Consider the following 27,939-nt stretch of genomic DNA (forward strand, 5'->3'; position numbering starts at 1 on the left):
GCAAGCAGAGACGTCTTTCATTAGTTCGATAGAGCAGCCTGCACGCTGTTAGAAACAAACCTTTAGAGCTTTTGTCAAGATAACCCAGATGACTTTGCTACTATATCATCAGCACAAACTGTCCACTAATGGAAATTATGCAACGTGTGTTTTCAGCCTCTCATCTGCCAGCTTGCAATAAGCTTCAACATCAGCTGCTTTAAATTCAAATTTTATTTGTCACATACACAGTCATACACAGTCCGATATGCAGTGAAATGCTTAGACAACTGCTCGTGACCTAAAGAAAAGGCTATGAATAAGATAGGAAATAAATATGAAAATTAAAAAGGGTAAATTTAACTAGGAAGGAATAAAATAAAATAAAATATATAAATTAAAGTTGAAAATAAAATACACAATACACAGTATAGAAATATGTAAGAATGTATGAAGAAATATAAATATATATATACAATAACAGCAGCTGTACAAGTATTAACTGGAAATGGAGAATATAATAATGTTGTGCAATCCACATTATTTAGTGTCTTGTGCAGTGCAAATATGCTTAAAGTGATTTAAGTGATGAAGTGAAAACAAAGTTCAGAGTGTCCAGTGTGTGTAAGAACCACATGTGTGGGTCAGTACTGTGTGAGGTGTGATTGAGAGGCCGTATCGCCTGCAGGAAGAAGCTCCTCCTCAGTCTCTCTGTGTTGGTCTTCAGGGAGAGGAATCGCTTTCCTCCAAGACTTTAGTTGGAGGACCTGCTGGTTCTGTTACTCAGCTCATGAACCCTCAGTCTGAACGAGCTCCGTCCAGACTCGTGCCTCAGCTCTGGGATCAGCGCTGGGTCAACAAGACCGCGACGCCTGGAACAGTTTGTATGATGAACTTTCCGCAGCATCAGGAAGCTTTGGTGCAAATTAAGCTTTGGTTTAAAAACCAAGGAAACGGCGTCTGCCACATGTCTGCCACCGGCTGCCTCGCAGTATGATAACATTCCCCTTTGATTTGCTGCATAGCCTAATTTCACAAGGAGCCCCCACCCCCCGTTTCTCACCCAGAAGACCTGCCCATGGTTTAATTGTATCTGCTCTTGTTCCTTTAAAGGCAGTGGAGAAAAGTGGCAGGGGAAAGATTATCTTTGTAACACCTCTGCACTGCATCGCTGTGTATTTTCTACCTCTTGTGAGTGGATTTCATGGTTGAGAGTGCAATCTGAAATAGGATTAACAGTAGGTGTCAGGTAGTGCCAGCTAAACCTCTTTATGTCAGGTATGGCAGAGAGAAGTCTGTCATTGCATCTGCATGAACCCTTTTACCAGCGAACGCTGCTCGAGGGGATTCTTTAAATATTACTGAAACTGTGTTTGTGTTCATCAAAGGATTGGCGCCGCAACGCCGCGGTTTCTATCGTTAAAACGAAGAAGAAAGACTCAACGCGTGCAGTATTAGACGACCTCGGCGTGTTCTCCCAACATGGGAGCAAAATGCTGCCTTTTGTTGTCCTGCGATAAATAAAAACGCACTCAAAGTTCCTCCTTTTTCCTCTTTGTGTTTCAGTGACACTGGGAGGCCACATGGTTGGCTGTGGTCCAGACCCACTGTGGGCTGCATTCCTGGGATGGCCGTTGGCAGTAAGATGCCCAGCCCTCTGCACCCACAGTTTCCACACACAACAACAGCTTCAGTAGCTTTACGTAACTGAGGTTTGGTTGTAGAGAAACAGGAGGGCTGCAGGGAAGGATTATGAACCAACGCTGAGCAAAAAAAGGAAAACAAAAAGAAGAGGTTGTTTAAAGTTGAGCTCAGTAACACAAATTTTATAGCCTCACCCAGAGATTCAAAAGTAGTGCCACAGACGCTGCACAGTATCCTTCCTCCCTGTGGGTGAATAGTCCCTCATACTTGTAACATTTGAGCTGCTATGAACTTTAAAATAAAAGTAACGTGTTTATCAGGTGTCAGTGTTACATGCAGCTAAAATTCTGTCTTCAGATGCAAATGATCGTGGGAATGATGATATCCTACAGCCCAGCTGTTTTAGCTCAGTTTGAGATTTGGTGGTTTTACAGTTTCACTGTGACTGTATTGAAGTCAGTTTTCGGGGAGCTGTTTTTACTAAAGAGAGCAACAGATAACAAATTTAAGAGAAAACAAATTTCACACATGAACTTTGAGCGGTGTTGGGAGAATCAAATTGGCATCTCTAGTTGCTCTTTCAGGCAGGAAGCTCCACATCCGCAACCGTGCTCCAGACTCCAGATGGATCCAACATTTAGTTTCCACAGGAGGACTCAGGTTAGCTTCAGGCTACGTCCACACGTACCCGGGTACTTTTGAAAACGCAGATTTTCTATGTGTTTGCACCTTTCGTCCACACGTAAACTGCGTTTTCGGTCACTGAAAACGGAGATTTTTAAAAACTCCGGCCAGGGTGGATATTTGTGAAAACTCTGTTTTTGCATTTACGTGTGGACGAGAAAAACGGAGAAAACGCAGAAAACGCAGCGTCAAAGGTGTGCGCCTTTTTGACGTCACACTGTGCGCCACGTTATTGTTTCGGTGAAATGAATTTCTACAATACTGTTACTGTTAATTGTTCTCTCTGCAGTGTTTAAATGCTTACATATACACACACAGTTACTGTCCCTCCACACATACGACTCGGTTCTGCTTCTATGCCCCAGCTTTGTTTACTTTTTCCCACCGAGGCTTCTAGACTTCTGATTGGCCAACATTTCTACACGGTTAGGAATATAGCGCCACCTGCTGCTTTGGCATGTTCCTAGCAGCGTTTTCCTTCATTTCTGCCTTTACGTGTGGACGGGATTATTTTTTAAAACAAAAACGGAAAATCTCCGTTTTCAAAAATACCCGTGTACGTGTGGACGTAGCCTTAGTCGACTCTTAGTTTGCTTATTGAAGTTAGTTCTTTAGTAAGAGCTTTACATTGTGTTACTGATGTTCCACTTCTGGTGAGATATACCACAAGTTTAGGATCAAAATGTCGGCATTTTAAGAATCTTGTTGCAAATGTTTTTAATGTCCGATTTACAGAGTTGGATATTAGTGTTCTCACAACAACAACAAGAAGTCTGGTAACACAGAAATGTTCCAGGCGACGATGGCTGCTGATGTGTTCGGCCGCCACACGCTGCTGCTTGAACAACTTTCCCTCCAAGTGGTTGAGGATGCAATGAGACCTGACTCCACTAACCGCCGTTCCTGTCTTTGTGATTCTGTTTAAACCAACCTGACGACTGATGTAGGTCAATGACAGTGAAGAGGAGTTATCCTTGGGGGGTGACTGGAGCCTATCCGAGCTGTCTCAGGGTGGGAGGCGGGGGACACTGTGGACAGGTTGCCAGTCTGTCGCAGGGCTAACACGCTGACACAGACGGATAACTAACAGATGATAATGATTCAATATAATGCACTGACTTCATGCGGCCACTGTAACATAACCAGTGTCGGCTTTTTCTTTTGTTTCCCAAAGCTTAGTTAGCTTAGTTAGCTTAGTTAGCTTAGTTAGCTTAGCGAGCAGCGCAGCGCGGTGTGCGACCATGATGGCGGATAGTAGTCGAAGTTGGCACACGGTCCATTTGTAAGCATAAGCTAGCAGAGTGTTAGCACCTTAGAAAGACTTTGATGTTTTACTTTGATGTTGTTAGTGAAACACACAGTCTGTGTCATTTCTGTTGTTATTTTGTTAATAATTTGGAGAGTGATATTTCTTTTTTGTACTCGACCTTTTCATGAGTTATGAAACTTAACAGCAAAGATTCAATTCAATTCAATTCAATTTTATTTATATAGCGCCAAATCACAACAAATGTCGCCTCAAGGCGAAGAGATTCCGATGTGTATTCTACATTTGTCTCTCGCCCTCGTTCTCTGTGTTTTGGTTTTTGCCTCGTGGCCTTGGGCGAACCCGTCCCACGCTTGTTTGTGCTCGCCTCGTGAGGTCCCACCTGTAGCCGATCACCTGGCTGATGACGCTGCTATTTTAGGCTGTGGTGGATCGCTGAACGTCTAAACGTCAGTGATGCCCCGCCCATTGTTTCTTCGTGCTTGCGTTTTGAGATCTCGCTGGTCGTTGTGGACTGCCTGACCTCCCCGTCTCCCTGTGCTCAGGCTCTGGACCCTTCCCTGACCCCGACCCTTTGCACCACCAATCCCTGCACGTTCCCACACTGCTGTACGTTATTGTGTCACTGTAAATAAATGAGTGCTGCACAGTAACACTGCTAAACACCGTGCAGTGAGCACTTTGTGCTAGTGGAATATTCAGAAGGATTTAGACTCATATCATGTAAAGGCTTCTGAATTTAATGTTATTACCATGTTATTACTGTTGTAATGCTGCTTTATTATCTTTTCTCAGAATCATCACTGGGTTTCTGGCACCAGCAGCACTAAAAGAGGAGGACAGGTGCTCCCTGTAAATGCTGCTAATGCTAACTATAAAGTCAGAATTCAATTGTGAGTCAGCTTCAGGGTCTCGGTGTTTATCTTCTCTGTGAGGTTGGCAGGAAGCCCAGGCTCAGGCTCTGCTTTATGTTCAAGTAAAACAGCTGAATCCAAAAAGGAAGCACAAACTCAGGTGTGTTTGTCCTTATCATGAGCACAGAGGGAAACATCCCAGCTTTCCTGATTGGAGCATCAGCAGCAGCCGCCGGTGTTACTCAACAGAAACCCTCGGGGTTTCCCAAGGCAGGGAGTGGCATCCCCTCTCCACTGGTGAACACATCGATAATCCTGCAGGTTGACTGACTGGCATGAAAATAAAGCAGGAAGACCTGTGAAGAGGCAGTTAGTGCTCACTCTGAGGTGGACGGGTGTAAAAGGTGGGTGGATCATGAGGCCCAGTTGGCTGCAAGTTGGTGTTGCTCTCCAACGCATCCACGTGTGAATCTGACACAGATGAAGTGCTTTGAGTGCTGAGTTGAAACTCTATAAGAATCAGTTCATGTACTGTTTATCTGTATGAACTAATTTGTCATTTGAATGCACTGGTTTCCAGTACACGCGTGGAACAATGCCAGCTGTCTTAAAGATAAGTATAAATGTAATTCAGCTGAGCTTAGAGAGCATTTAGGCTGATGTATGAACAAACACTACAACCAGGGGAACCTGCTCATGTTTCAAATACGCCTTGCAGCAACTCCAAAGCTTTCCTCATCATGCAACGAAGGAAAACAACATGAAAACAAGACGTTGTGGTTTCTGTCTTTCACAACAGGTCTAAATACCGACGATGCAGGTCATGTCAGTGGTTGTGAAAATAGCCTGATATGTATCCACAGACAAAGCACCGAGGCTGCTGGCCTCCTGGTACGTCTCCTTTTCTTTTTATTTGATCCTTTTATGTTGTTATTTTAATTTTGGCCCATGGCATGAATTCCCCATTAGAAGCATTTAATGCCCAACAGTTCAAAGTCACAGGAGTCGTCCCGGCACCTCGCTGACTCTTTGCCTCCCTCAGGAGCAGCACCTGATCAGATTGTGTTAGCACACAGCTGGTTTCATATGTGCTACTGTTATCAAAATAAAACACGCCAGTCGAACATAAGTTTGTAAAAAGAGAAGCTCGTTTGGTTTAAAATGTCCAAGAGAGCAAAAAGAATTACACGATCATTTCGTTTTATTTATGCGGCGCCAAATCACAACAACAGTCGCCTCAGGGCGCTTTATAGTGTAAGGTCGACCCTACATATATATACATGTAGAGTGAGTATAGTGTAACATGAGTATGGTTTTACTTTCAGCTAGTGAAGTCAAAAGTGCCCGTGCACGTTTTAGGTTAACTTTAAAACTTAAATCTAAGTCATAAAAAATGAGCAACAAGCTTTTTACAAACTGAGCTGATTAAATTCTCTTCTGTGGAACCAGCTTCCAGTTTGGATTCAGGAGACAGACACTATCTCTACTTTCAAGATTAGGCTTCAAACTTTCCTTTTTGCTAAAGCATATAGTTAGGGCTGGACCAGGTGACCCTGAATCTGCAATAGGCCTACGCTGCTGCGGGTTTCCCATCATGCACTGGGTGTTTCTTCTTCACTCACTGTGTGTTAACAGACCTCTCTGCACTGAATCATATCTGTTATTAACCTCTGTCTCTCTTCCACAGCATGTCTTTATCCTGTCTTCCTTCTCTCACCCCAACCAATCACAGCAGATGGCCCCGCCCCTCCCTGAGCCTGGTTCTGCTGGAGGTTTCTTCCTGTTAAAAGGGAGTTTTTCCTTCCCACTGTCACCAAAGTGCTGCTCATAGGGGGTCATATGATTGTTGGGTTTTTCTCTGTATCTATGAAGCGCCTTGAGGCGACTTTTGTTGTGATTTCGCGCTATATAAATAAAACTGAATTGAACTGAATTGAATTATCATGCACGTTTTCACTGAGACAGCACAGCAGCACCTGACGCCCTGGGAGAGAGCACACCTCATGAGAGCGACGTTTGGTCGTTTGCCTTTCATTCATTTGGGGATCAGTGGACTTTGAGATCAATAAGAACGGGCAGAGTGAGGGAAGTGACACACACAGTCAATATGCATATCATGAATATTAGATGGTGAGAAAACAGAAGGATAATGGATGAAAATGAATCCACCGTGTACAGTCGGTTAATCTGACAAATAACAGCTGAAACAATGACATAAAGTGTTTGTTGGACGAGCTGAGTGTTGATCCTCTACTTATAGTCTCTCCGTGTTTCCCACAAGCTGCCATGGCATCTTCAACAAATCCACTCCCCTGTCTGCCTTCACGCTGCGTCCGGCCGTGTGACTCATGTTTCTCGTGTTTACGCTGCGGTACATCACCTCGTCGTGATGACGAGGACTTTGCCATGAGCCACAGCAGACCACACCATATCCACCCTGCTGGCACCGCCTCAGTGTTTTCATTCCATGTGATAGGAGTCACGCCGCATTCCTGTTACAACTTCTCTGTGGCACATAAAAATCTCCTCGGGAAACCGCAGAGCCATGTGTTTTGAATTTTCTCTTTGTTCCCATTTACAGCATCTCGCTCGCTCTCATTTTTCCTCTCTCACACAAACGCTGATCGCTGGCTCTCTTTCTGTTGATAGGTCCATTTAGTTCTCGTGAAAGCACTCCATTTATGTGCGTTTGAGGTTTATGGTTGTCACTGACAACCGGCTGACAGAGAGTGGCAGCCTCTATCAACGTTGGGGGTTTCCAAAGGAGCTTACGAGACACAGAGCGGCCATTGATGGGGCGAGCTTTATGGACTCAGAGCCACCCAGAGACAGCAGCGTGTGAGAAACACACCGAGGAGACTTGGAAGCGTCCTCCTTTGGCCCTCACTCTAGATTACAACACTGATCATCTGGACTTTGTCAACAACAGGAATTTGCTCCTCTGTCGACTCTCTCATTGGATTTTCCGTCTACTTTTAGACGGATATATGAGGAGGAGGATGGCTGTGATGAAACCTTAGTTCTTCTTCTTCACTCACATGCACAGCGCTCTCCTGTGTTAAAACTCAGTGTTTCACCCACCTCGACCTCGCCTTACAGTAAAACTACACTCAGTGCTTTTCTTTATTTGAATCCTCTCGTGATAGAAATCGTGTCGCCTTTGCCACAATGAGCGATCTTCAGATTCCACCTTTCATTGAAGGAGAGGAGCACAGCACACTGTGAGGAAATGCAGGTGATGATGCTCACACAGTGAATCAGAACTTACACTGTGTGAGGTTAACAGATAATAAAATACCAGCTCACAGTTACATCTCAAGATTCTTGCTCTGTTGTATGTGATAAATGTAACGCAGTAGAAAATACAATGAAATCAAAATGCAAAGTGTCCCACAGAGCAGTAGTCAGGGTGTTTCTGTGTGCAGGCACTTGCAGTAACATGCTCGTTTATGTTGGTGCTAACGTTGCTCGTATAGACGGCATGAAAGTTTCCGGGTCTGAAATCTAAAGCCAGCTCCGGATCCAGAATGACGTCCCTGCCAGGACCTCTGAGTGGGTGGGCTCCTCCGTCGCTCATCACGGTCTCAACCCTCCTGATCTCAAAGCTTCAAGATGACAGCAAAATATCACCTTGATGGCGTCTGTGGTTGGTCTCAGCCGCTGCCGTGGAGACTGAAGAAATAAAGTCTTTGTAGATAAAGTCTTCTGTGTGCTGTTGTTTTCTGATATTTCACGTTTCATCTGCTTCTTCCTCGCTGTGGTGATCTCCACTATCTGTTCAAATTAACTCCGCCCCCAGCCATGACTTTTTCAGATACCTGCACTTAGTGTCAGTGTTGCTGCTGGGCAGCATGCTTTGACTTTTTGAGGACTGGCTGCGTGTACATCTCTGCAGGCTGTAATCCCACAGCCCCTCTGTGACCTGTGCAAACGTCCCAGCCTGAGATACTGGGACAGACGCGTCTTTTCTTACGTTCACACTGGGAGGAGCTACGATGGGAGGAAAGCAAATAAAGAAGGCAGCAGATATGTTAGCGTAATGACACGCACTACACAACCTTTGCTGCTCTTATAATTACTGCAGGGATTTAATTACCGGACACAAACCTTTGTGTTTAATCTTTTTCTGCATTATGTTCTATTATTCTAGTAACAAGCAGACTGATAACAACTTTTAACTGTAACCAATCAACACTAATCACACAATAACAAGATGGCCACGATCGTTCTTGTAGCCACATTTAAAAAATGTAAAACAATATCAGGATTCATCAGGAAAAGATCAGCTGTGTTTTATCTTCAGTTCAGACCGTGTTTAAACTCCGTTCATAACATTTACACGCAGAAATGCCTCCTGTGGATGGAGGTTTCATTCACTCACTTCACTGGATGAAACTACAAAAATAATAATGCAAAACAAATGGGAGAAAATATTAATTATAGGTATGATTTCAGTTCTAGTTTGTGTTCTCGTGGTCAGAGATGGGCAGTAATCTGATTACTTTTTTCAAGTAACGAGTAAAGTAAGGGATTACAATTGCAAAAACGGTAATTAGATTACAGTTACTTTCCCGTAGGAACGCTGCGTTACTGCGTTACTAAAACCGTGATTTTTTTGCGAGAATGTCTCATGACAGTGACGTAAGCGAGTGCGACGTTCGTGACAACAGCTGTGTGCAGATCAACAATGGATCATATATCGAGTGCAGAGAGAGTATGAGCGTGCAGCGTTTAAAGCGTGGAAGTACTGACCTTACTTTGAGTTTGATTCCATAAAAAGTGACAAAAACATTAGTGTCCGTTGTGCGTGGGAAGAAAACTTCTTTTTACAGCGAAAAAACCCCTAAACTTCCAAACAAGCACCGAGTAGCTACGACGTAATGGGAAACTCACAGAGAAACTCGCGGATTCTTCCACTGACCGCTGCACACCTGCACCAGGGTAACCCTCCGCCTACCCCACTCCTGCTTTACAGGTGAAAATAGAGCAACAGGACCGCTAGTCTGTGACTTTATTTATTTTCTGCTGTGGTTTACTTGCATCTATTTGAAAGACTGAGTGTAAACACACAAAATATTTTATTTTATGTGCTGGAATGTGCAGAAAATAGGTTTAAATGTTAAACTAATTTCTTCCAGTCAGAGAATGTTGCAGATAATTACATTTTTGCTTGATGCATAAAGTTAAAAGATTAAAACTAATAAAACAAGTTTTAAAAAGAGACTTTTCCATTTGATTACATTTTGTATGATGATTATGTAGAAAAAGTAGAATTGGGCTGAAAGATCTATCACTTTATCACCTATTCAGGTTGTAAATCGTCTTTTTAAAAGTAACTAAGTAACTAAGTAATTAATTACTTTTGAAAATAAGTAATCAGTAAAGTAACGGGATTACTTTTTGGGGAAGTAATCGGTAATTAGTTACTGATTACTTTTTTCAAGTAACTTGACCAACACTGCTCGTGGTAAATTATTAGTTTTGCTTTCCTAATAAGAGGCAGTCGGACTTTCAAACATGAACCTGGCAGAAGTTTCTAGACTGGCTCGTTCTGATGGACTTTGTAAGATTAGAGAAAAGTCCGTCAGTTCAACTGTTTCTTTAATTAGAAAAACATGTGACTATTTTAAAATAAAAGTCTATAAATGAAACTGTCTGCTGTATAGAAAGGGTTGCTTTTAGAGTGTTGTCGGGAATTTCACCCCACACACACACATACACACACACACACACACACACACACACACACACACACACACACACACACACACACACACACACTCCTCCCTCTCTGGAAACCTGTTCTAGAGGGAGTGACTTGATCCAGGCGGCGTCCAATTATATGGAAGCAGCACTTATTCCACTTTATTCCAGGCTCCAGTTGAGTGGCTTGGAGCCTTCAGAGACACAGACTTGTAGAATAAAGGCAGAGCAACAGACAGAGCGACGGTACCCATGTGACATGTGCGCGGAAAGCTGAAGACAAAGGTAGAAATCTCTACCACACCAGTCAGGTTGCGCGCAGAGGAGACAGAGGATGCTCCCAAACAAACCCACGAGAGGCTTCTTTTTTTCTCTCATCTGGAAATTTACGGCTTCACATGAATGATTCATGAGAGCCTGTTCTGATTTCTAAAGGAGTGAATAGCCTCTGTTTCACTGGCCAACCTGCCAAAACGCGCCAGCAGAGCTGGGATCAGAGCCCGGAGAAAAATCTGAAGTCAATTAATTTGCGGGGAGTTTGATAAGAATTCTGGACTCGTCTGTCAGGGATCAACTGTTGCTGCAGCCGGAGCGCGAGCAGAGACATTCTCCAAGTGTCTGGCTTTTTCACCGGATGTTTGACCGTCACTCGGCTGTGCATGCAGCCACACAGCCAGTGTTGTGCAATTAACATGGAAGAGAGACTGATACTGCTTCTGATGCCTCGGATACACCTTCATCTGTCCTGATGTGATCCACATTGTTGCGCTGAGGAGAATGAGAATACACACAGCTGCTGATACTCCGTGTGTGTGAAACTGTGCAAATCCATCTTTTCAGCCCGTTTGGACAGTTTGGGCATTTTCACTCACTGTCACGTCAACACTGACACGCGTTTTGTTACTGTGACCTTGCCCGGTTTTGACATCTATTCAGCGGGAGATCATGCTGATGATGATGGAGAACAGCGGCGCGGACGTGCATCAGGTTGACATCGATTCGGAATTTGAGCCTCACGCTCGGCCGCCGTCGTGCACCTGGCCGCTGCCGTGTCCGGAAGACTTCCCCGGGGGAGAGGAGGCGAGCCGAGGTCTGGCCCTGGCGGCGGTCAAAGTGGAGCAGTACAACGTGCCGGCGTGCCGGGGCGAGAGGAAAGGCGGCGCGCCGGCCGAGATCAAGCATCCGGCCGGCGCCCCGGCTCCGGTCGTGGCCGCTCCCGCCTGCATGTCCGGGGCTGCCCTCGACGTGGCCGGCCAGCTACGCAAAGCCAAGTCCTCCCGACGGAACGCGTGGGGAAACCTGTCGTATGCAGATCTCATCACCCGTGCCATCGAGAGCACCCCGGAGAAGAGGCTCACCCTGTCCCAGATATACGACTGGATGGTTCGCTTTGTTCCTTATTTTAAGGATAAAGGCGACAGCAACAGTTCAGCCGGGTGGAAGGTAGGCCACATGCAAGAATGTCACCACACAGCGAAGCTTTGAGTGCACACTAGCCTACACTATGTTTAGCCTCAAGCTGTGTCTGCAGCACACCCCCTTTCCTGCATATCTCACAGCCACATAATTGACCCTTGGTTCCAGCAATTTATGTCAGTGGCGTGTCCTCGTGTCACTCCACAGTACAGTGTGTGAGCAGGGGCAAGAGCGTGGCTGGATAAGGGTTCACTGGGTTCATGCATTCAGGAATTCCAGCGTGTGCAAACAGGAGAAGCCACACGGAGCCCAAACTCCCCTCTTCACGGTTCCTCCTGCAGGCGAGCCGTGACGCATTTGCGCTTGTAAGCTTGTATTTCCCCACGGTCACATCGGGGACATAGTGAGCCTCCTGTCCGATTTCTGTCACCTATGCCGTCGGTTGCGTGGCGGGGATAAACCCTTTGGAGCCACCCCGCCCCCTACTATCCACTGCGCGCACGCCGAGTTACGCACAGGCTGTGGGAGAGCATGGCACAAGGAGAGAGGCTTAAAGGGTGATAACACGAGATGATGACAGTGGGTGTCACAGCAAACAGATGTAACTACAGATTATCATTCAAATTAATACAGGGTAATCTCTGCTAGCTGTAATCTACTTAAGGTTATCACCTATTCTGTGTTAGGATTACTAGTCTTTTGTTTCCACGCCTCACACGTGGGTTTTTCCTTCGTAGCTACTGTTTGACAACGTTCTCGTGTACAAACCGACAGGAGACCATCAGAGTGGGCTTCAAGTTACATTAAACACAAAAGTAACGAAACTGCATTTGATCGTAAATAACAAGAACATTTGCATCATTAGAGACCTGATTGGCTCCGTCTCCACTTGTGTTTTATGGTCTCAGTGGGAGTTCCCTCAGTGGGATGCGAGGGTCAGTGCTGCAATTAATGAGCGCTTTAAAAAGTGAAACACACTGTTGACTGTAACAGAACATGGACGAGGCCTCAGGTTCACAGGCGCCGTGAAAACACACAATGTATTTATTAAACATGACGACAGTCTCCACAGAAAGACTGCAGTAGATATACAGATATATATAGAGAGAGAGAGTTTATGTTTATGAGTTCATAATTAAAGCTACAGAGGATGAGACGTACAGACTTTCTTCTGTCATCGTTGAGGCTCTAACTGAAAACTCTCTACTGTGTACACGCTGACGACATCACTATGACATCATCAGGATGATTTCTTCATAAACTTTAAAGCCCCCTCAGAGCTGCATTAATAACATACAACTGAAAAAATGATCCCCTAACAGTCAATTGAAAGTCCTGTTTGTAACAGGTGGAGGAGACATTTGGATGCTTTTTAAAGCAGCGCTTTGTTGCCATGGTGTTTTTGCTTTAGTGGGTCACCCAGAGGATGCTGTATCAGGCGTGCAGAAGAAGAGGAAACAGGGTCATAGTGGGATTAATCTGTGTGGGACATTTTATCCTATTCTTACAATGTTTTTGTGAGCGTCTTTCTTCTTATTTGTCTAACTCTTTGCTTCAAGCTTCAGCTCTACACCAGCTGACGACTGAACGCAACCGAGCTGCAGATTAATGCAGTAAAAATGTGAAAGAACAACAACAAAGAAACGTAAACCAATGATAAACAAGCCTGGATATGCAGGGTTTAATTCCCTGTTTTTGTTGCTGACCGGGGGATGCTCAGCGTGATCCCTGGCTGACCTCCACTGAAGCTTTGTTTGGAGGTTTTGATTGGCCGATGTGGCAAGATAGGTGATTGGTGCAGAGACGGACTCCTGCGTGAAAACAACAACTTGATTCAATCACAATAAGTCTCATCAACAAAAGAGAGTAAGAGAGAGACGCGGTGTGTTTATAGGTGTATGATACATAAAAACGTGCAGGCACTGACATTTCAGTAGAATATGTGTACACCCTCACACTGAGGGGTTGGGAGTGTATGACTGGCTGGGTGAATGGGACGAGTGGGAAGGAAATAAGATCCAATCAAAGTCTTGCTGCTAAAAGAAGTCTGTAAGAGCTGTTGTGTAATCGCGTCTGAGAGCTTCTGCTCAGCCACTGGGCTGCGGCTCCATATCTAGGCCAGCAGCTTCCCGTGCACCCTTCAGACAAACGCTGCTGAGGTGTCACTCACTCGTTTAAGTGTGAAGTGCTGAGGCCACAGCAGCCAATCAGATGCTTTCACACACTGCTTGTCTCCAATGATACGTATGTGGATTTCTGTGATTGTTGTCACACACACACAGGCAGTGTGTGTGTGGCAGCAGGGTTGCACTGCTGACTATGTATGGATTTGTCTGACTGTGGCTCAGTAATTGTGGTCAAGTGTTTCAGCCATGTTTGTTATTGGCTCTGAGGTGGGAGGCTGTGTTTGGCTGTATGAAGTGAGTTCAGTTCTGTGGGTGGTTTCGGTGCTGCTGGTGGTGACGGGGGAGGGGGGGGGGTGCGTTCTCTCTGTCTCACACACACACACACACACACACACACACACACACACACACACACACACACACACACACACACACACACTGTTATGTTCATTTCACAAGTGGCTCTGCGTGGGAATGGATGTGCTGAGCTGTGGCCTGTCTGCAGGCTGTACTGCACACAGATTGGGCAGCAGGCAGGCAGGTAGGCAGCAGCGATCTGACTCTACCTGAAGGCTTTACGAAGAAGCATGTTAGAGGTTCATTGTGGGTGTACGCCTGTGGTAATCAGACCGCGATAAAATGACACGAACACAAGACAAGCAGCAACTTAATGTGTATTAATGTTTGTTTTCTGTCTCTCGTGAGAGACTGGTCATGAGAGACTATAGTGTTTCTTTCCGTTGGTATATTCAGCACCAGAACAACTGTAGAGTTTCATGAGTGAACTCAGTTTAGGGGAGGCATATTTTCCCAGCAATCTACACATGAACGCAGATCAAATACGTGTTTAGAACTGATCTGAACCTGATGAGACACATTTTAAAAATCCTCACAAAGTTTCACCAAAGCCAAGCAGGTTGCACAGAATAACTAGTACTAGGACTAGTTGAAATGGGATGCAGTTATATTTATGCTTTTCATGTTAGAACAAGCTCCAGGTCTTCTGAATTTGGAGTAGCTCTGCTAAACACCTGACGTGATGTAGGGGAAGGTTTGTTTACTATACCAGCGTGGTTGAGCAGAGGGTTGTGTTTCCAGTGTTATGGTCGGGTAAAACAGTACGATGCCGAGGACAGTAACTAATATGTAAATATTACATATCTATTACATATCTATTACATATCTATTACATATATGTAATATTTACATATATATGTAATACATATTACATATATATTACATATATATTACAGCACAATTTGGATTCTGTTTCAGTTTAAGCTCCTCAGCTCGTATCTTTCAGCCTTTGATGAAAATTGGAGACAATGTATCGGAATTTCAGGAGCAGGGCCACACCTCCAAATACGCTCCTTCCGGGTCTCATCTATATACGCTCCCCCAGTTCTGCAAGCTGTTCATTTTCATTCTCGTTTACGTGCCCCTCCCTCTCTCCTTGTTCTCAATTCTTTAACTTCTTCTTTTCTATTTAGTACGTGGGGATCTGCCAGGCCCGGCAGCCGTCGCCCCTTCGAGGCCTTCCCCAAACCGCAGCTCAATTCATGTCCAAGCTTCACCTTTACCTACTAAAACGCTGTCAAACCTAAAATGAGGAGGTGGGCCCAGCGAGTGAATATGAAGATATACGTATCTTAGAGTTTTGTCACTGGGGACCATTGTAAAGGTGGAGTCGTATCGTTTGGCTCTTTTTATTTAAATATGAACAGAATATATTTTTTAAAGAACAAATTCCAGCCCATGCCGTCAACACCAAAGCAAAATCTTTTCAGTAAAATCAACAGTGTTTGATAAAATGAGGCAAACCTGGGTTGCTTTAGACCAGCGGTACCGGTCCGTGAGTCGTTTGGTACCGGGCCGCGAGAGTTGAGGCTCAGGTGTGAAATGTTTGGTTTTCAGGGTTTTTATCGGTTTTCAGCGTTATTTTGTTATCGTTTTTATCATTTACTCGGTTTTCCTGGGTCTTCTCACGTGTTTTATGAATAAATCTTCTTTTTCAGTACTGGTACTAGTTTTATTTTGTTGTATTTATCCGCGACACCTTAAAGGCCGGTCCATGAAAATATTGTCGGGCATAAACCGGTCCGTGGTTGGAGACCGCTGCTTTAGACTGTACAGGTGTAACTAACGTACAGGTGTAACTAATAAAGTAGCTCACGATCGTGTCATCTGTCCATATGCAGCATCCTGTCTGAAAGCACGTAGACACGAGGATCAGTGACCTTCCAGTAACACAGATTAAACTGAAAAACTTTAACACGGTGACTTATGAGAGAACTCACAACAAGTATTGATAATGATGTTTTAACTCCTGCAGACAAGAAAAGAAAGCAAATTACATCCATCGAATCTTTCCTCTGGGCTGCATTTTCACCTGCTGGAAATCAGTTTGAATCCAAACTAATGTCCGCATTAAAACAGTCAAACTGACTTTAGATTAGCTTATCATCTGTGTCCCTGATTACAGAGAGCAAAAGTGAATCTTTATCTGGATCATAAAGCACTTGCTGTATTACTGCCCAGGCTGAGGACGGTCACCGTGCTCTGCTGAGGATCCACTTGTGGGTGATAGAGGACAACAAGGTGATGAGATGAGAAAGAGAAAGCAGAAAAGAGAGAAGAACAAGGTATTATTTGTCTCGCCATTAAAGCCTTTTTTTGAACTGGATTCCATATTGAGTGGGAGAGGAAGAGAGAGGTGGAAAGAGAAGAGATAGAGCGAGTGCGTGAGTGGTGCTGATGGCCCCTGCTGCTGAGCACATTGATAGCAGCCTTAATGCCTGTGATGCTCCAGTGCCAGCCCAGACAGAGGGGAATTGGTTGGAGATGGTGAAACAAGCTTAGAGGGTTCCCCGTGCCAGCCGGCCTGGCGCTAGCTCAACAGAAAGCCCTCTGCACCACTACACAGTTATTGTTATTATCACAAAGGCACAGCAGAAGGAGAGGCAGCTCTGGAGTTGGCAGGCCTGGGGCTGGGTTAACTGGGGGCGTGAAACGAGAAGAGGAATTTGGAAGGCGAGGGGGGTTGGTGGTTGAGTCTGAGACTGTGGTAAACTCATCTGATCAGTCTTGTGAATGGAGAGAAAACAGTTGGGAAGAGCTGGTGAGGGCCTGAATGGGAAGGAGGCTGATTTTGGTCCAAAGGGATCAGTTGCCTTGTCAGTTTCTACAAAAGGCATCTGAGTAGATATCGCTTCAATCTGGAGAAGGACTGGGATGTAAACAAGGGATGCACCAGCAGTGGAGGCGGGGTGTTCACTGCCCAAATGAGTCATAGTGGTTGGAATAGCTTGCTCTCAGCCCTCACACTTCAATCAGCTGGAATAAATTGTTAAGGAACTGTCTTCAGACAGAAATTCCAGAGAGAAAACAGAGTCCAGACACAGCACAGTCAGCGAGGCAGGCGGATCTTGGGAATCGTGCCTGGTGGTGTCGTAAAATGCCGACCCAGTACACATTCCCTGTGTTGTCTACCAGACCTTCAAAATGTTCCAGTTTCTGGCTCAGATGATGAGCAGAGGCCTCGCCAGACAACAGTCCGATAACAGCAGCGTGTAAAGTCGGGGCGTTACTAACAATACCTTAGAAGAGATTTTACTCACTTTAGCTACTTTCATCAATGCTGCTGCTTTTTTGAAATGTGGTTATATATCATCATCTGCTGCTGTAAGCAGCCAATGTTTTCAGTTCACGTGTTGTTACGATTGTTCTGACCTTTTTCACCTTCCTGCTGGTTTCCGTTGGTTTAATGATATGAGACTCAGTCATATAACTTACACATGTGCCTCATGCAAAGCTTCTCTTGCATGATAGCAGTAAGGTTTAGCTTTGTAAAGCCATTTGTTCCACTTGTTATCAAGTCTTGATGACACAGTTAATGCAGGACAGACATGTCAGGTCATCCCATGATTAAAATACATAAAATAACAATAATAATGATGATGGTGACTTAAGTCAATAAAAAAGTTATATCTGTTCATTAACACATCTTCATTTAAATAGATGTAAATGTACCCTAAGTGTTACTAAGGAAAGTGAGTCCAGTAAAGATCATTCATCTTCACATTTATAATGTCTAGCACTCCAGACAGCCATTAATGTCTATGTATTATCATAAGGACAGCAGCTGTCTGGCTTGATGACCCAATACAAACATGGGTGCTTGGAAAATAAAGCACTGGTTTTTCAATAGCAGAGCAACGGCTGCCTGGGTGGCAGGAAAATCAGAGGAAAATTAAGAACAGGAAAGTGTTTAACTGTTAACTGTTACTCTTTAACAGTTACTCTTTAACTGTTACTCTTTAACTGTTACTCTTTAAATGTTACTCTTTAACTGTTACTCTTTAACTGTTACTCTTTAAATGTTACTCTTTAAATGTTACTCTTTAACAGTTACTCTTTAACTGTTACTCTTTAACTGTTACTCTTTAACTGTTACTCTTTAAATGTTACTCTTTAACAGTTACTCTTTAAATGTTACTCTTTAAATGTTACTATTTAAATGTTACTCTTTAACTGTTACTCTTTAACAGTTACTCTTTAACTGTTACTCTTTAACTGTTACTCTTTAAATGTTACTCTTTAACAGTTACTCTTTAACTGTTACTATTTAAATGTTACTCTTTAACTGTTACTCTTTAACTGTTACTCTTTAACTGTTACTCTTTAAATGTTACTCTTTAACAGTTACTCTTTAAATGTTACTATTTAAATGTTACTCTTTAACAGTTACTCTTTAACTGTTACTCTTTAACAGTTACTCTTTAAATGTTACTCTTTAACAGTTACTCTTTAACTGTTACTATTTAAATGTTACTCTTTAACTGTTACTCTTTAACTGTTACTCTTTAAATGTTACTCTTTAACTGTTACTCTTTAAATGTTACTCTTTAAATGTTACTCCTCCTACACGAATCAAATGTTCAGATACAGAAGGAGATCTGGAGCTGGATCAGTTTGTGACATTTTCTTGTAAACATGGAGACAATGTGCCTGATTTACTAACACATGTGTGGGGAAAAATAGTTCCCACGCAGAATCACTGTCAGATTTATCAGATGCTGAATAATTTTGTTCTTTTGCGGTTGATGATAATTTAAGAGAGAAGGCTACACCACTAAAGCAAAAACACTGAAAATATCACACTGGAGAAACTTAAATAACAGTGTTGGAGGTCCACGGAGGAAACCAGGAGAGGGGCCACTTTCCAAAATATTTGATTGATCATTTTAAATAAAAAAAATAAAAAATCACCATAGCTCAAGGAAAAAAAATCTGAATCACAGTATGAAAAATGACAAAGAGACTACAAGAAAAGAAGAAAACAAAGAAACCCTCCTCATCCTCCAGCATCTGTGGGACAGTGGAGACAACATGCAGGATTTTTAATAAAAGATCAAATAATTCAAGATAACACAAGAAATACTGGAATATATTTAGTATTAAATATAGTATTTGTTTTTATATTTTTACAGGTTATTTAATCGTTTTGGTTTTTAAATTGTTTTACGGTTCTGATTCCAGGCACGTGTCTCACGATGCTTAGACAGCTGTAAACAGTCAGCAAAAAGCAATAATAAGTATAATTAGTAGTAGTAATATTCATATTAAAGATGTATTTCAATTTTCAGCCAGGGCTTCATTTGGTCATCAGGACTTCAAATTTTTGGAATTTCTAATTTTCATACAAACCAGAAGAAAATGTTGGCAAACCGCTGATGTGTGATGTGTATATGCACTGCGACCAATGTTCCTCCGTTTATTACAAAACGACATTTTTCTTTTTTGAAACGTGACATGAAGAGCTCTGTATTAAGACGCTAAAACACCCACAGCTGTATGAAAACGGCAGGAAATTTCCAGCCAGTCGGTGAATTATCCCATAATGACGTTAAAAACTAAAACCAGTTTTAGGTTTACCATCATAGCGAAACATAATACAGGGTGCTACTGTGCAGTCAGTCCATCAGTTCACAGCAGCATCAAACTGATTACGATCCCACTGGAATCAGAGAAAACGTTCTAATGTAATCATGCATCTGAAATTGAACTAAATTTTAATGTGATTAATGAGAGAGTTGCCTCATAAAGTATTCACCCCAACTTTCTGCATATTGTACTCATTATACTATGCATCAATTTTAATAAATCATTATGCACTCAGTTTATAAGAGCTTTTGATGCCTCATAATGCCTTACGAGGACCACTCCAAGTAATGTGTTGCCCTTATTTTCTTTGCAAATGGGATTAGTTTGGAGTTCCTGCACATGCCGAAATGGATTTAATAGAGGTTTGTATGGATCTGAAGATTCTGTGTGTGTACATGTGTGCATCTGCTGTTGTTGTGGTGTGGCTGGGGCTGATGGGAGTCCAGGTCCAGGGGGTACAGCTCTAGTTAATAATTCAGATGAGGCTCATTATCAAGGCAGCACAGATCTCTCTCTGATTCCACCTTAATTGCAGGCAGGATGTGCCTCTCAGACACTCTCAAAGTCACTCCCCCTCCTGTCTGCAGTACCACACACAGATGCACGCACGCCGACAGACCTCTACTGGTTCTCTTCCAGACCTCCCAGTTGCAGCAGGTCTCCTCAGTGGGATCAGACCTGGATCTCTGCATAATCACATGAACGTACATTTGGAGATGAGCAGATAAGTTGTGCTCTCGCCTTTGTTCTGTCACAGAGCATCGACTCAGAGACCGGTCGTGCTCTCCTGTTATGAGTCAGTTACATTTTTAATCAGATCTTCGTGAAGGCTTTCTCCCGTTCGAGGGCTCGGCAAACTGAGATTGATGGGAGGTAATCAGTTGGGGGACAGCGGGCTTGTGATTAATGCTTCTGGAGAGTGGAGCTCTCAGCACCACACTGGAGAACTTGGATCACAGCGTCTCCACCACAAATTTCCAGAAGCGCTGAAGAATTTCTGTTCTACCTGCATGTCAGTCCAGTCCCACAGAGCACATTTGGACTGGTTCTTATATACTCTACCTCAGAGCGCCTCGTTCACCCATACAAGCGCTTTCTATCTACATTCATACATCAATGGATGCAACCGAGAGCAACTTGGGGTCAATATCTTGCCCAATGATATTTGGCATGTAGACCAGAGCAGCTGGGGATCCAACCAGCAACCTTCCCATTAGTAGATGGCGTGCTACAGCCACAGTGAGAAGTTGGGTATTGGGTTAGGGCAGGGGTGTACAACTCCAGGTCCTGCAGGACACCAGCCCTCAAGGCCTGGAGATGGACACCCCTGGGTTAGGGTAAGAGAATATGTATGTGTAGATCCCAGGTGGATGACAATTTCCTAACATATGTATTTGTGATTGTTTCTCATTTAACTATTATCATAGATTTCTCCTTTCCCTAACTGCACAAAGAAAGGAGGAAAAAACCTTTTTCCACATGTAAACTGAGCATCTTGTATGGACCGGGCAGCAGAAGGCCCTTGTCTTGGCTTCTGTAACTGAACCTGGAGCATGACGGCACTGCGCCCGTTTGCTGGCGTGGAAGGAGCAAGTCAGGAGGACTTATGGGAAATCAGAAAACTGCCAACTGAAAAACGGCAGAAAATTCAACAAGTTATAATAATTACAATTAGGACAGGTCTGAAACATAGCTGCACTGAAACACAACATTTTATGTAGATATTCTGAAAACAAGCTAAAAAACCTAAATCCGCACTCATTACCTGTTTATCTTTGAATTAGAGAACGTATGCTGTGTGAAAATACTGAAATTATTGCAGTGACTTTTATAAAAGCTTGCAATAGTTAGCAGAATTATGAAAAACATCTTGGCTAAGTTTAAACGTGCCTACTATCCTCCTAAAGAACTGCACTCACTATTAGTTCGGTCTGAACGTACAGTCAACACAATACAGTGATGACGTCGCTTACATGTAGTCGTTTTGACGCCCTCAGCGTTGCTTTGACAAAGGAGAGCGATCGTGGCTCAAGAGTTGGGAGTTCGTCTTGTAATCGGAAGGTTGCCGGTTTGAGCCCCGGCTTGGTCAATCTCGGTCGTTGTGTCCTTGGGCAAGACACTTCATCCGTTGCCTACTGGTGGTGGTCAGAGGGCCCGGTGGCGCCAGTGTCCGGCAGCCTCGCCTCTGTCAGTGCGCCCCAGGGTGGCTGTGGCTACAATGTAGCTGCCATCACCAGTGTGTGAATGACTGGTTTGGTAAAGCGCTGTTATTAATGCAACTCAAATCCAGAACCTTTGCTGAGTGTGGCGTCTTTTTGTCGTTGTTGGCTAAACCAGAAGAAGTCGTTTCCCACACGTGTGTTTCATGTTTTTAAATAGGGACAAACTGGCCGCGCAGTTTTTCAGGCTGGAGAAACTGGTGGACCGATCAAACAAAGTCCCCCATCAAACCCATCAGAGGTGAACAACCATTGGCTGAGTCATTTCTGGACTTGGTTGGAAAAGAATTCCAAAATGAAAGTCGTGCCGTCATCGGAGTAGTTCCCTACTACTACATACTTCTTGAATGTTGCATGAACGCCATTTTAGACTTTTGAAAGTGATAGACCTGAAAATAGTAACAATTTTGAAACCATTAAGGATCATCAGAGCCGTTTGTAACCATCCTCAGGCTGTTTAGCTCAAAGATATATATTTAACTCTGACCTAAAGTAGGTGAGAGACCAGTATGGCAATTCATCCAGCCATGTTTCTATCATGATTAAATAAAAGACTATAAGATGAATACTATTGTTTTAAAAAAAATCTAAACTGCTTTGTTCAGAAAGCCTAAAAAAGTCTCTCCAAAATGCCACGGCCGATGGTGTAGCGTGGTCTCTGCACTGTAGGAGCTCGGTTTAGGAAGAAGAAACACATTTGTACTGACGGATGATGAAAAGTCTGACATTTGTGAGGCAGATTCACGCCTGCCATAGTTACAGCAGAGTAAAAAGCTCCACTCTGTCATTTTACTGTACTATCACTCACCCGTGATAATTATTGTTCTCAGTGTAGTTTAGTCACAGCGAGGTGATGTTCACCATCAATCAACTCACTTTCATTTGCAGGCAATTGAATCCATTTTCATTAAAGATGTCTGTTATTGCACTTTGATCATAGCTGATAAAAGCCTGTTGAAAATTAAAGCCATTAGTGTCTTAAGAGCAGGATCATTTGCTGTGTTTTAACCAGAATTAATTGGCCATTGTCTTTGCAAAATGTCTGTTAGAACAGTTTCTGCTCTGGGGAAGGTGTCTGTGAACAATGTCAGGCGGAGCCGAGGTGGAGAAAGAGCTAAATACCTGCTGTCAGCACAAAGATGGGTCGAAACGAGGACTGAATATTCATCAGTCTAATGACATATTTGGTCAAATTGCAATAAAAGCCTTTCAGTACTTGAGGTGACTGCTGTTGTTATTTAGTGCCATATAAATAAAACTGAAGTGAACTGAAAAAATCTGGAATGAGTGAGAAAAATCTCGTCATTTTGTAAAATATTCTTCAAATATCATTAAACTGCTTAAAATGAAGGCTAAGCAGATTTACATTATGCTATGTGCAAAGTGTGTGACGGCATGCTGGAGGTGGTCCAGGAGGCAGGCAGAGGTTAGCAGCGTAGCACAGCCTCTCGGTGGATTTCTGTGTCAGTTTGATGAAAATAGGTCAGGTTTCCGAGCTCTGCATTTAGCATTCTGGTCATGTGATGGCTGACGCTGCACGTGATGACAGCTAGCCTCAGATGAACCCTGCACCCTTTCTGGCTCTCTGTTTTCCCCTCCTGCTTCCTGTCTAATCCAGACACTCTCCCGTCTTTCTCTGTCTCTGCTGTGCCTGCTGTCGCTTCAAGCTCATGTAAAGAAATTCAGATCTGCTGGCCAAAGATTAAAAGCCTGCTCTTTCAAAGAAGCTGCACTCAAATCCACAGCAGACTGATACAATTTACCTGTTTAGGACGTAGTTTTGAGTATTTTTCTCTGCTTTCAACAGAAAAAACTGCTCTGCAAAGTTTCATGAACTGAGCCATGGCTGCAATAACAGGGTCTGCAGAATGTTTTATCATCTTTATGTATGATCATCTCTCACTACTGCCATCTCAAAAGTGAAGCAAATGTAAAGCTAACAGCAAAATAAAAAGACACCTATAAGTTAGATCTGATAAATGTACACTTTGAAAAAGTTACTTAAAGACCATTAAATGAATTTGTTGTTACCAGAGAAGAGCTGTACTCTAGCCTTTAGCTCAAAGCTAATACCAGCTTCTGAACATGCTTCTGTGTGTTGCTAACACTAGTTTTTCTCTGCAAGCATCACAGCCATCTTTAAAGCTGAGAAAAACCACGTGTGCAAACTGGCTTTTTTATTTATTCTAGCTATCCGGTCTTTAAGTGATGACTTATGAATCCTGCTTCTGGGTCCAAACTGCTCTGTGTTTATTAAGGCTGTTCTGTTTTTAACATGCTTTGTATCGTGCTCTATTTATTCTGAACAAGCCCCTAAAAACCGTCAGTGATCACTGTCGCCCTCTCTCAGGTTTTTATTACCACTGTCCATTTTAAAGCTCAGTTTTTAAACCTTACGGTGTAGCTACAGCCCCATGCAGCAGTATATTAATGACTAACCTCGTATGAAGTTTGGTCCGTTTACAGCATCCTGCCATGCGATTACATTTGTTCCTGACCATCAGGAACCTTCACGTTAACTTTTATCGAGTGGAAAAAAGTTGGCGTTCATCCTCCAGCTTCACTGTGTTTATGTTATGCTAACATAGCTGTGTAGCCAGTGTTGCCAACTCCTCAGTAAGAAAAATCGCTATTGGCTGTCCTAAAAGTCGCTAGAAGTCGCTAAATGACGTCATCGCCTAATTTGCATAATTGGTCATGCTAATATAATTGTAACCTACGTTGTTGGAGAGAGAAATAACATCGTGGAAGACACATAATGTGAGTAAAAAACGTCCTAAATGCATTTAGAATTTATTTAGAACTACAAATTATATTTATTTTAGCAATTATTGTTTTTTTAATGTCACAATTCCAACCCTGCTTCTTTACCCGGGCTTGGACCGGCAAAAGTGACCCGAGATTGGCACTCTGGTGGAGTTACTTTGTGTGTGTGTGTGTGTTTTAAACCTGATCCACAAAACAGCATCACAGTAAAAGAAGAACTGACTGCGTTACAGTCAGTGCTGGAGCAGCGGCTTCGCTCTTGCGCGATTCATTTGCAGTTCGGACGCACAGGTGTGAACATCTTTTGCCCTGATAGCAGCTGGGGGAGGACTATCCTCCGCCCGTGAGCGCTTTGGCATGGGCGAGGTGCCCACGGCAGCACCGCTGCTTGTTGAGAGTAAGAGCGATACACGCTTTCATGTCAAAAAGTTGTCATAAATAAGTCTCCAATAACACCAGAAAAAGTCGCCAGATTTGTCACTAGTCGCTTTTTAGAAAAAAAGTAGCTAAGGGGGTCTGAAAACTTGCTAAATATAGCGACAAAGTCGCTAAGTTGGCAACACTGTGTGTAGCTAGCAATCACGTAGCATATCATTAAATACCAGCTAGCCCAACTTCAGTAACCCTACAAACGTCACTGCTGTTTAGTTTTCTGTCTTCATTTATGTTGGAAGTGATAACAGAGCTGTACGTTTGAATTCTTTCAGAAATCTCTCACTCAGAACATGCTATATCATGTTTAGGTGGAAGCTAGCGAGCTAACTTCCTGCTAACGTCTAACTCTGCTCTACTTTGGAGTAGAAGGTGGTCACCACAAGATGTAACGCTAAAGTTTGAGTTATGGGTCCAATAAAAGGACAAAATGCAAAACTGGTGATATGTAGGATAGCAGAGGATTACACAAGGTTTTCCTTTGCACTTAACAGCAGAGGATAAATAATTACTGGTTAGATAAGATGATAGGAAATACAAACATTTAGGCTTGCGCTGTCAGAGTTAGCAACAGGGTGTCACCAGGATGCTAGGTGTGGGTTAACACATCCCCGAGGTGATAGTGTGTTTGTTAGCACCCTTCTTTTTTTTGATTAAGGATGTATCATAACTGATTCTCATTTTACATTGATGAGATCACACCAGCAGCTTTCATTCCCATCTCTTTAGGATGCTGTTAATGGGTAGCTAATGAGTCTGCTGAAATATGCCTGCACTAAACATCATACGTGTTTTTTCCAGGTGTCTTTAAAGCACTCACTTTGTGGCAGGTTGTTTTATAGCATCACAGACGACTTTGTGCCGTGTTGTTAATTGGCTGTGGTGTTGAATAAGGTTAAATTAAAATGAGAGCATGATGATAATACATTTACTATACTGCTAAAAAAGCATCACTGCTTGCTTATTACATAGAATTCAATCTGTTTGAGGGAAGTTAAGGCTTCACACAACACAATGGGTTGGATTATTGAGATTATTGGGTCAAATTTTACAAAATGCTCACAATAGCTTGCAAGAAAAAGTATCGTTCTGGATTGATTAGCATCGTCTTAAATGCTGTCAATTTGCAGCTTCGCCCCGGAGATATTGACAGATGTGATGTCAGTTTAAGCTTTGAGTACTGGAGCTGATAGGCGGGCAGTTAGGGGATGGCGGTGTACTGATGCGGTTGCGTGACTGAGCAGTGCTCAGGTCTGTTTGTGTAATTCTGGCACGATGGATATTGAAGACGTAACACTGAGGCCTTCCCTCCCTGCGCTCTCTCTTCTCCATTTTCCTTCACTTTCCCCTCTCTGTCTCTGCTAATGATCTGCTCCGCCTGTCGCTGCCTAGCTGACTGATGCCTACTGACAGCCCCACTCATGTGGAAATCTGCTCGTCTTGCTCCCCTTCTCACACACACACGCACACGCACACGCATGCACGCGCGCGCGCACACATGCACAAAACGAGAAATTAACTCCTGCACATCACAATGCTGCATATGTGCTGTGCATGTGTGACACACGTGCACATGCACGTGTGACACACGTGCACATGCACGCCAACATGAATAAGTGCTCACGGTGAGATCAATGGATCTATATTAACTAATCAAGCCCATTTGTTCAGTTACATGCCAGCAGATATACATGTAGAGCAGATGACAACACACAGACCATAGAGCATGTGTATGTTATTCACATCACAGCGGATCATCTGCCTACAGCCTATCCCAGCATCGTGTCCCGTCACACCAACCCTCTGCATGCATTCCTTCACCACATCCTCTGAGGTCTTCCTCTGTTCCTCCTGCCTGCCAGTCTCATATTCAACATGCTTTGTCCATTGTATCCTTTGTCCCTCCTCTGGAAATGCAGACAGACCTTGCAGACAGAGGTTAGCAGCGTAAGACAGGTTCAGCTCAGGTTCAGCTTTCCAAAAAGCCCAACCTGAGCTTTTCCTTTGATTTCTCACTCCATCCTCATGGATCCCACAGCAGTGGCGAGTAGACGTCATCACAGTAGATGTCTTTCTGAAAGTGCTGTGGTTGAACTTAAAGGATATAATTCACCCATTGTTGTCTTCTTCACTGCCTTGTGCCAACGCAGAGCAGAGCAGCTACCTGGACTCTACTCCCACAGAGGTCCTATGTGTTACTGTGGGGTCAACCTTACAGTATAAAGCAGTTTGAGGTGGCTGGTGTTGTGATTTGGCTCTGTATGAATAACAGATCTCATTACCATCTTGTAAACTCTTCTTCTATCACACATTACCCCAATATTCCTCAACCACTCTCCATCACCTCTCTTTGCACTTTCCATTGTTTTGCATGGAGACCCTACAGATTTTAACTCATGTACCTTCACTCTCTCTTCCCAGTCCAGTTAAATTCAGTTTTAATAATAATAATAATAATAATAATAATAATAATAATAATTTATGATAATAATAATTAGCCAATCAGAAGCAGCTCAGAGCTGATCCTTGATGTAATGGCACCCCCGCCTTCAACTGATCTGTCACTCCTACCGTGCACTTCACCGCTGTCAGTTCAATTAAACTTTTATATTAAATATTTTGGATTTTAATTTATTTTTATTAATTACATTGTATTTTAAAGCTCCAAATCACAACAACAGTCACTTCGAGGCACTTTATATTGTATGGCAAAGACAATAATGCAGAGAAACCCCAACAATCAGCTGAGGCCCTCTGAGCAAGCATTTGTCAGCTGTGGGGAGAAAGAACTCCCTTTTAACAGGAAGGAACCGCCAGCAGAGTCAGGCTCAGCGAGGGGCGAGTTAACTCTTGACTATCACACTTTTTCTTTAACTTCTTCCTTTGAGCACTTCCTTGTATTTCCT

The 27,939-nt window shown here is 43.3% G+C and overlaps 1 protein-coding gene across 1 annotated transcript in view; it reads left to right on the forward strand.

The window, feature by feature from the left end:
- Window positions 1-10,332: 10,332 nt before the first annotated feature.
- Window positions 10,333-27,939, forward strand: part of foxo6b (forkhead box O6 b) — a 46,031-nt gene continuing 28,424 nt past the window's right edge. Inside the window, exon 1 of the mRNA XM_006808589.3 lies at window positions 10,333-11,574. Within this exon, the coding sequence (XP_006808652.2) occupies window positions 11,077-11,574 (498 nt within the window). The 5' untranslated portion in view covers window positions 10,333-11,076. The remainder of the gene's footprint in view (window positions 11,575-27,939) is intronic.

This window comes from Neolamprologus brichardi, chromosome 22, assembly GCF_056152115.1.
Source record: "Neolamprologus brichardi isolate AB-2024 chromosome 22, ASM5615211v1, whole genome shotgun sequence".
Lineage (NCBI taxonomy): Eukaryota > Metazoa > Chordata > Actinopteri > Cichliformes > Cichlidae > Neolamprologus > Neolamprologus brichardi.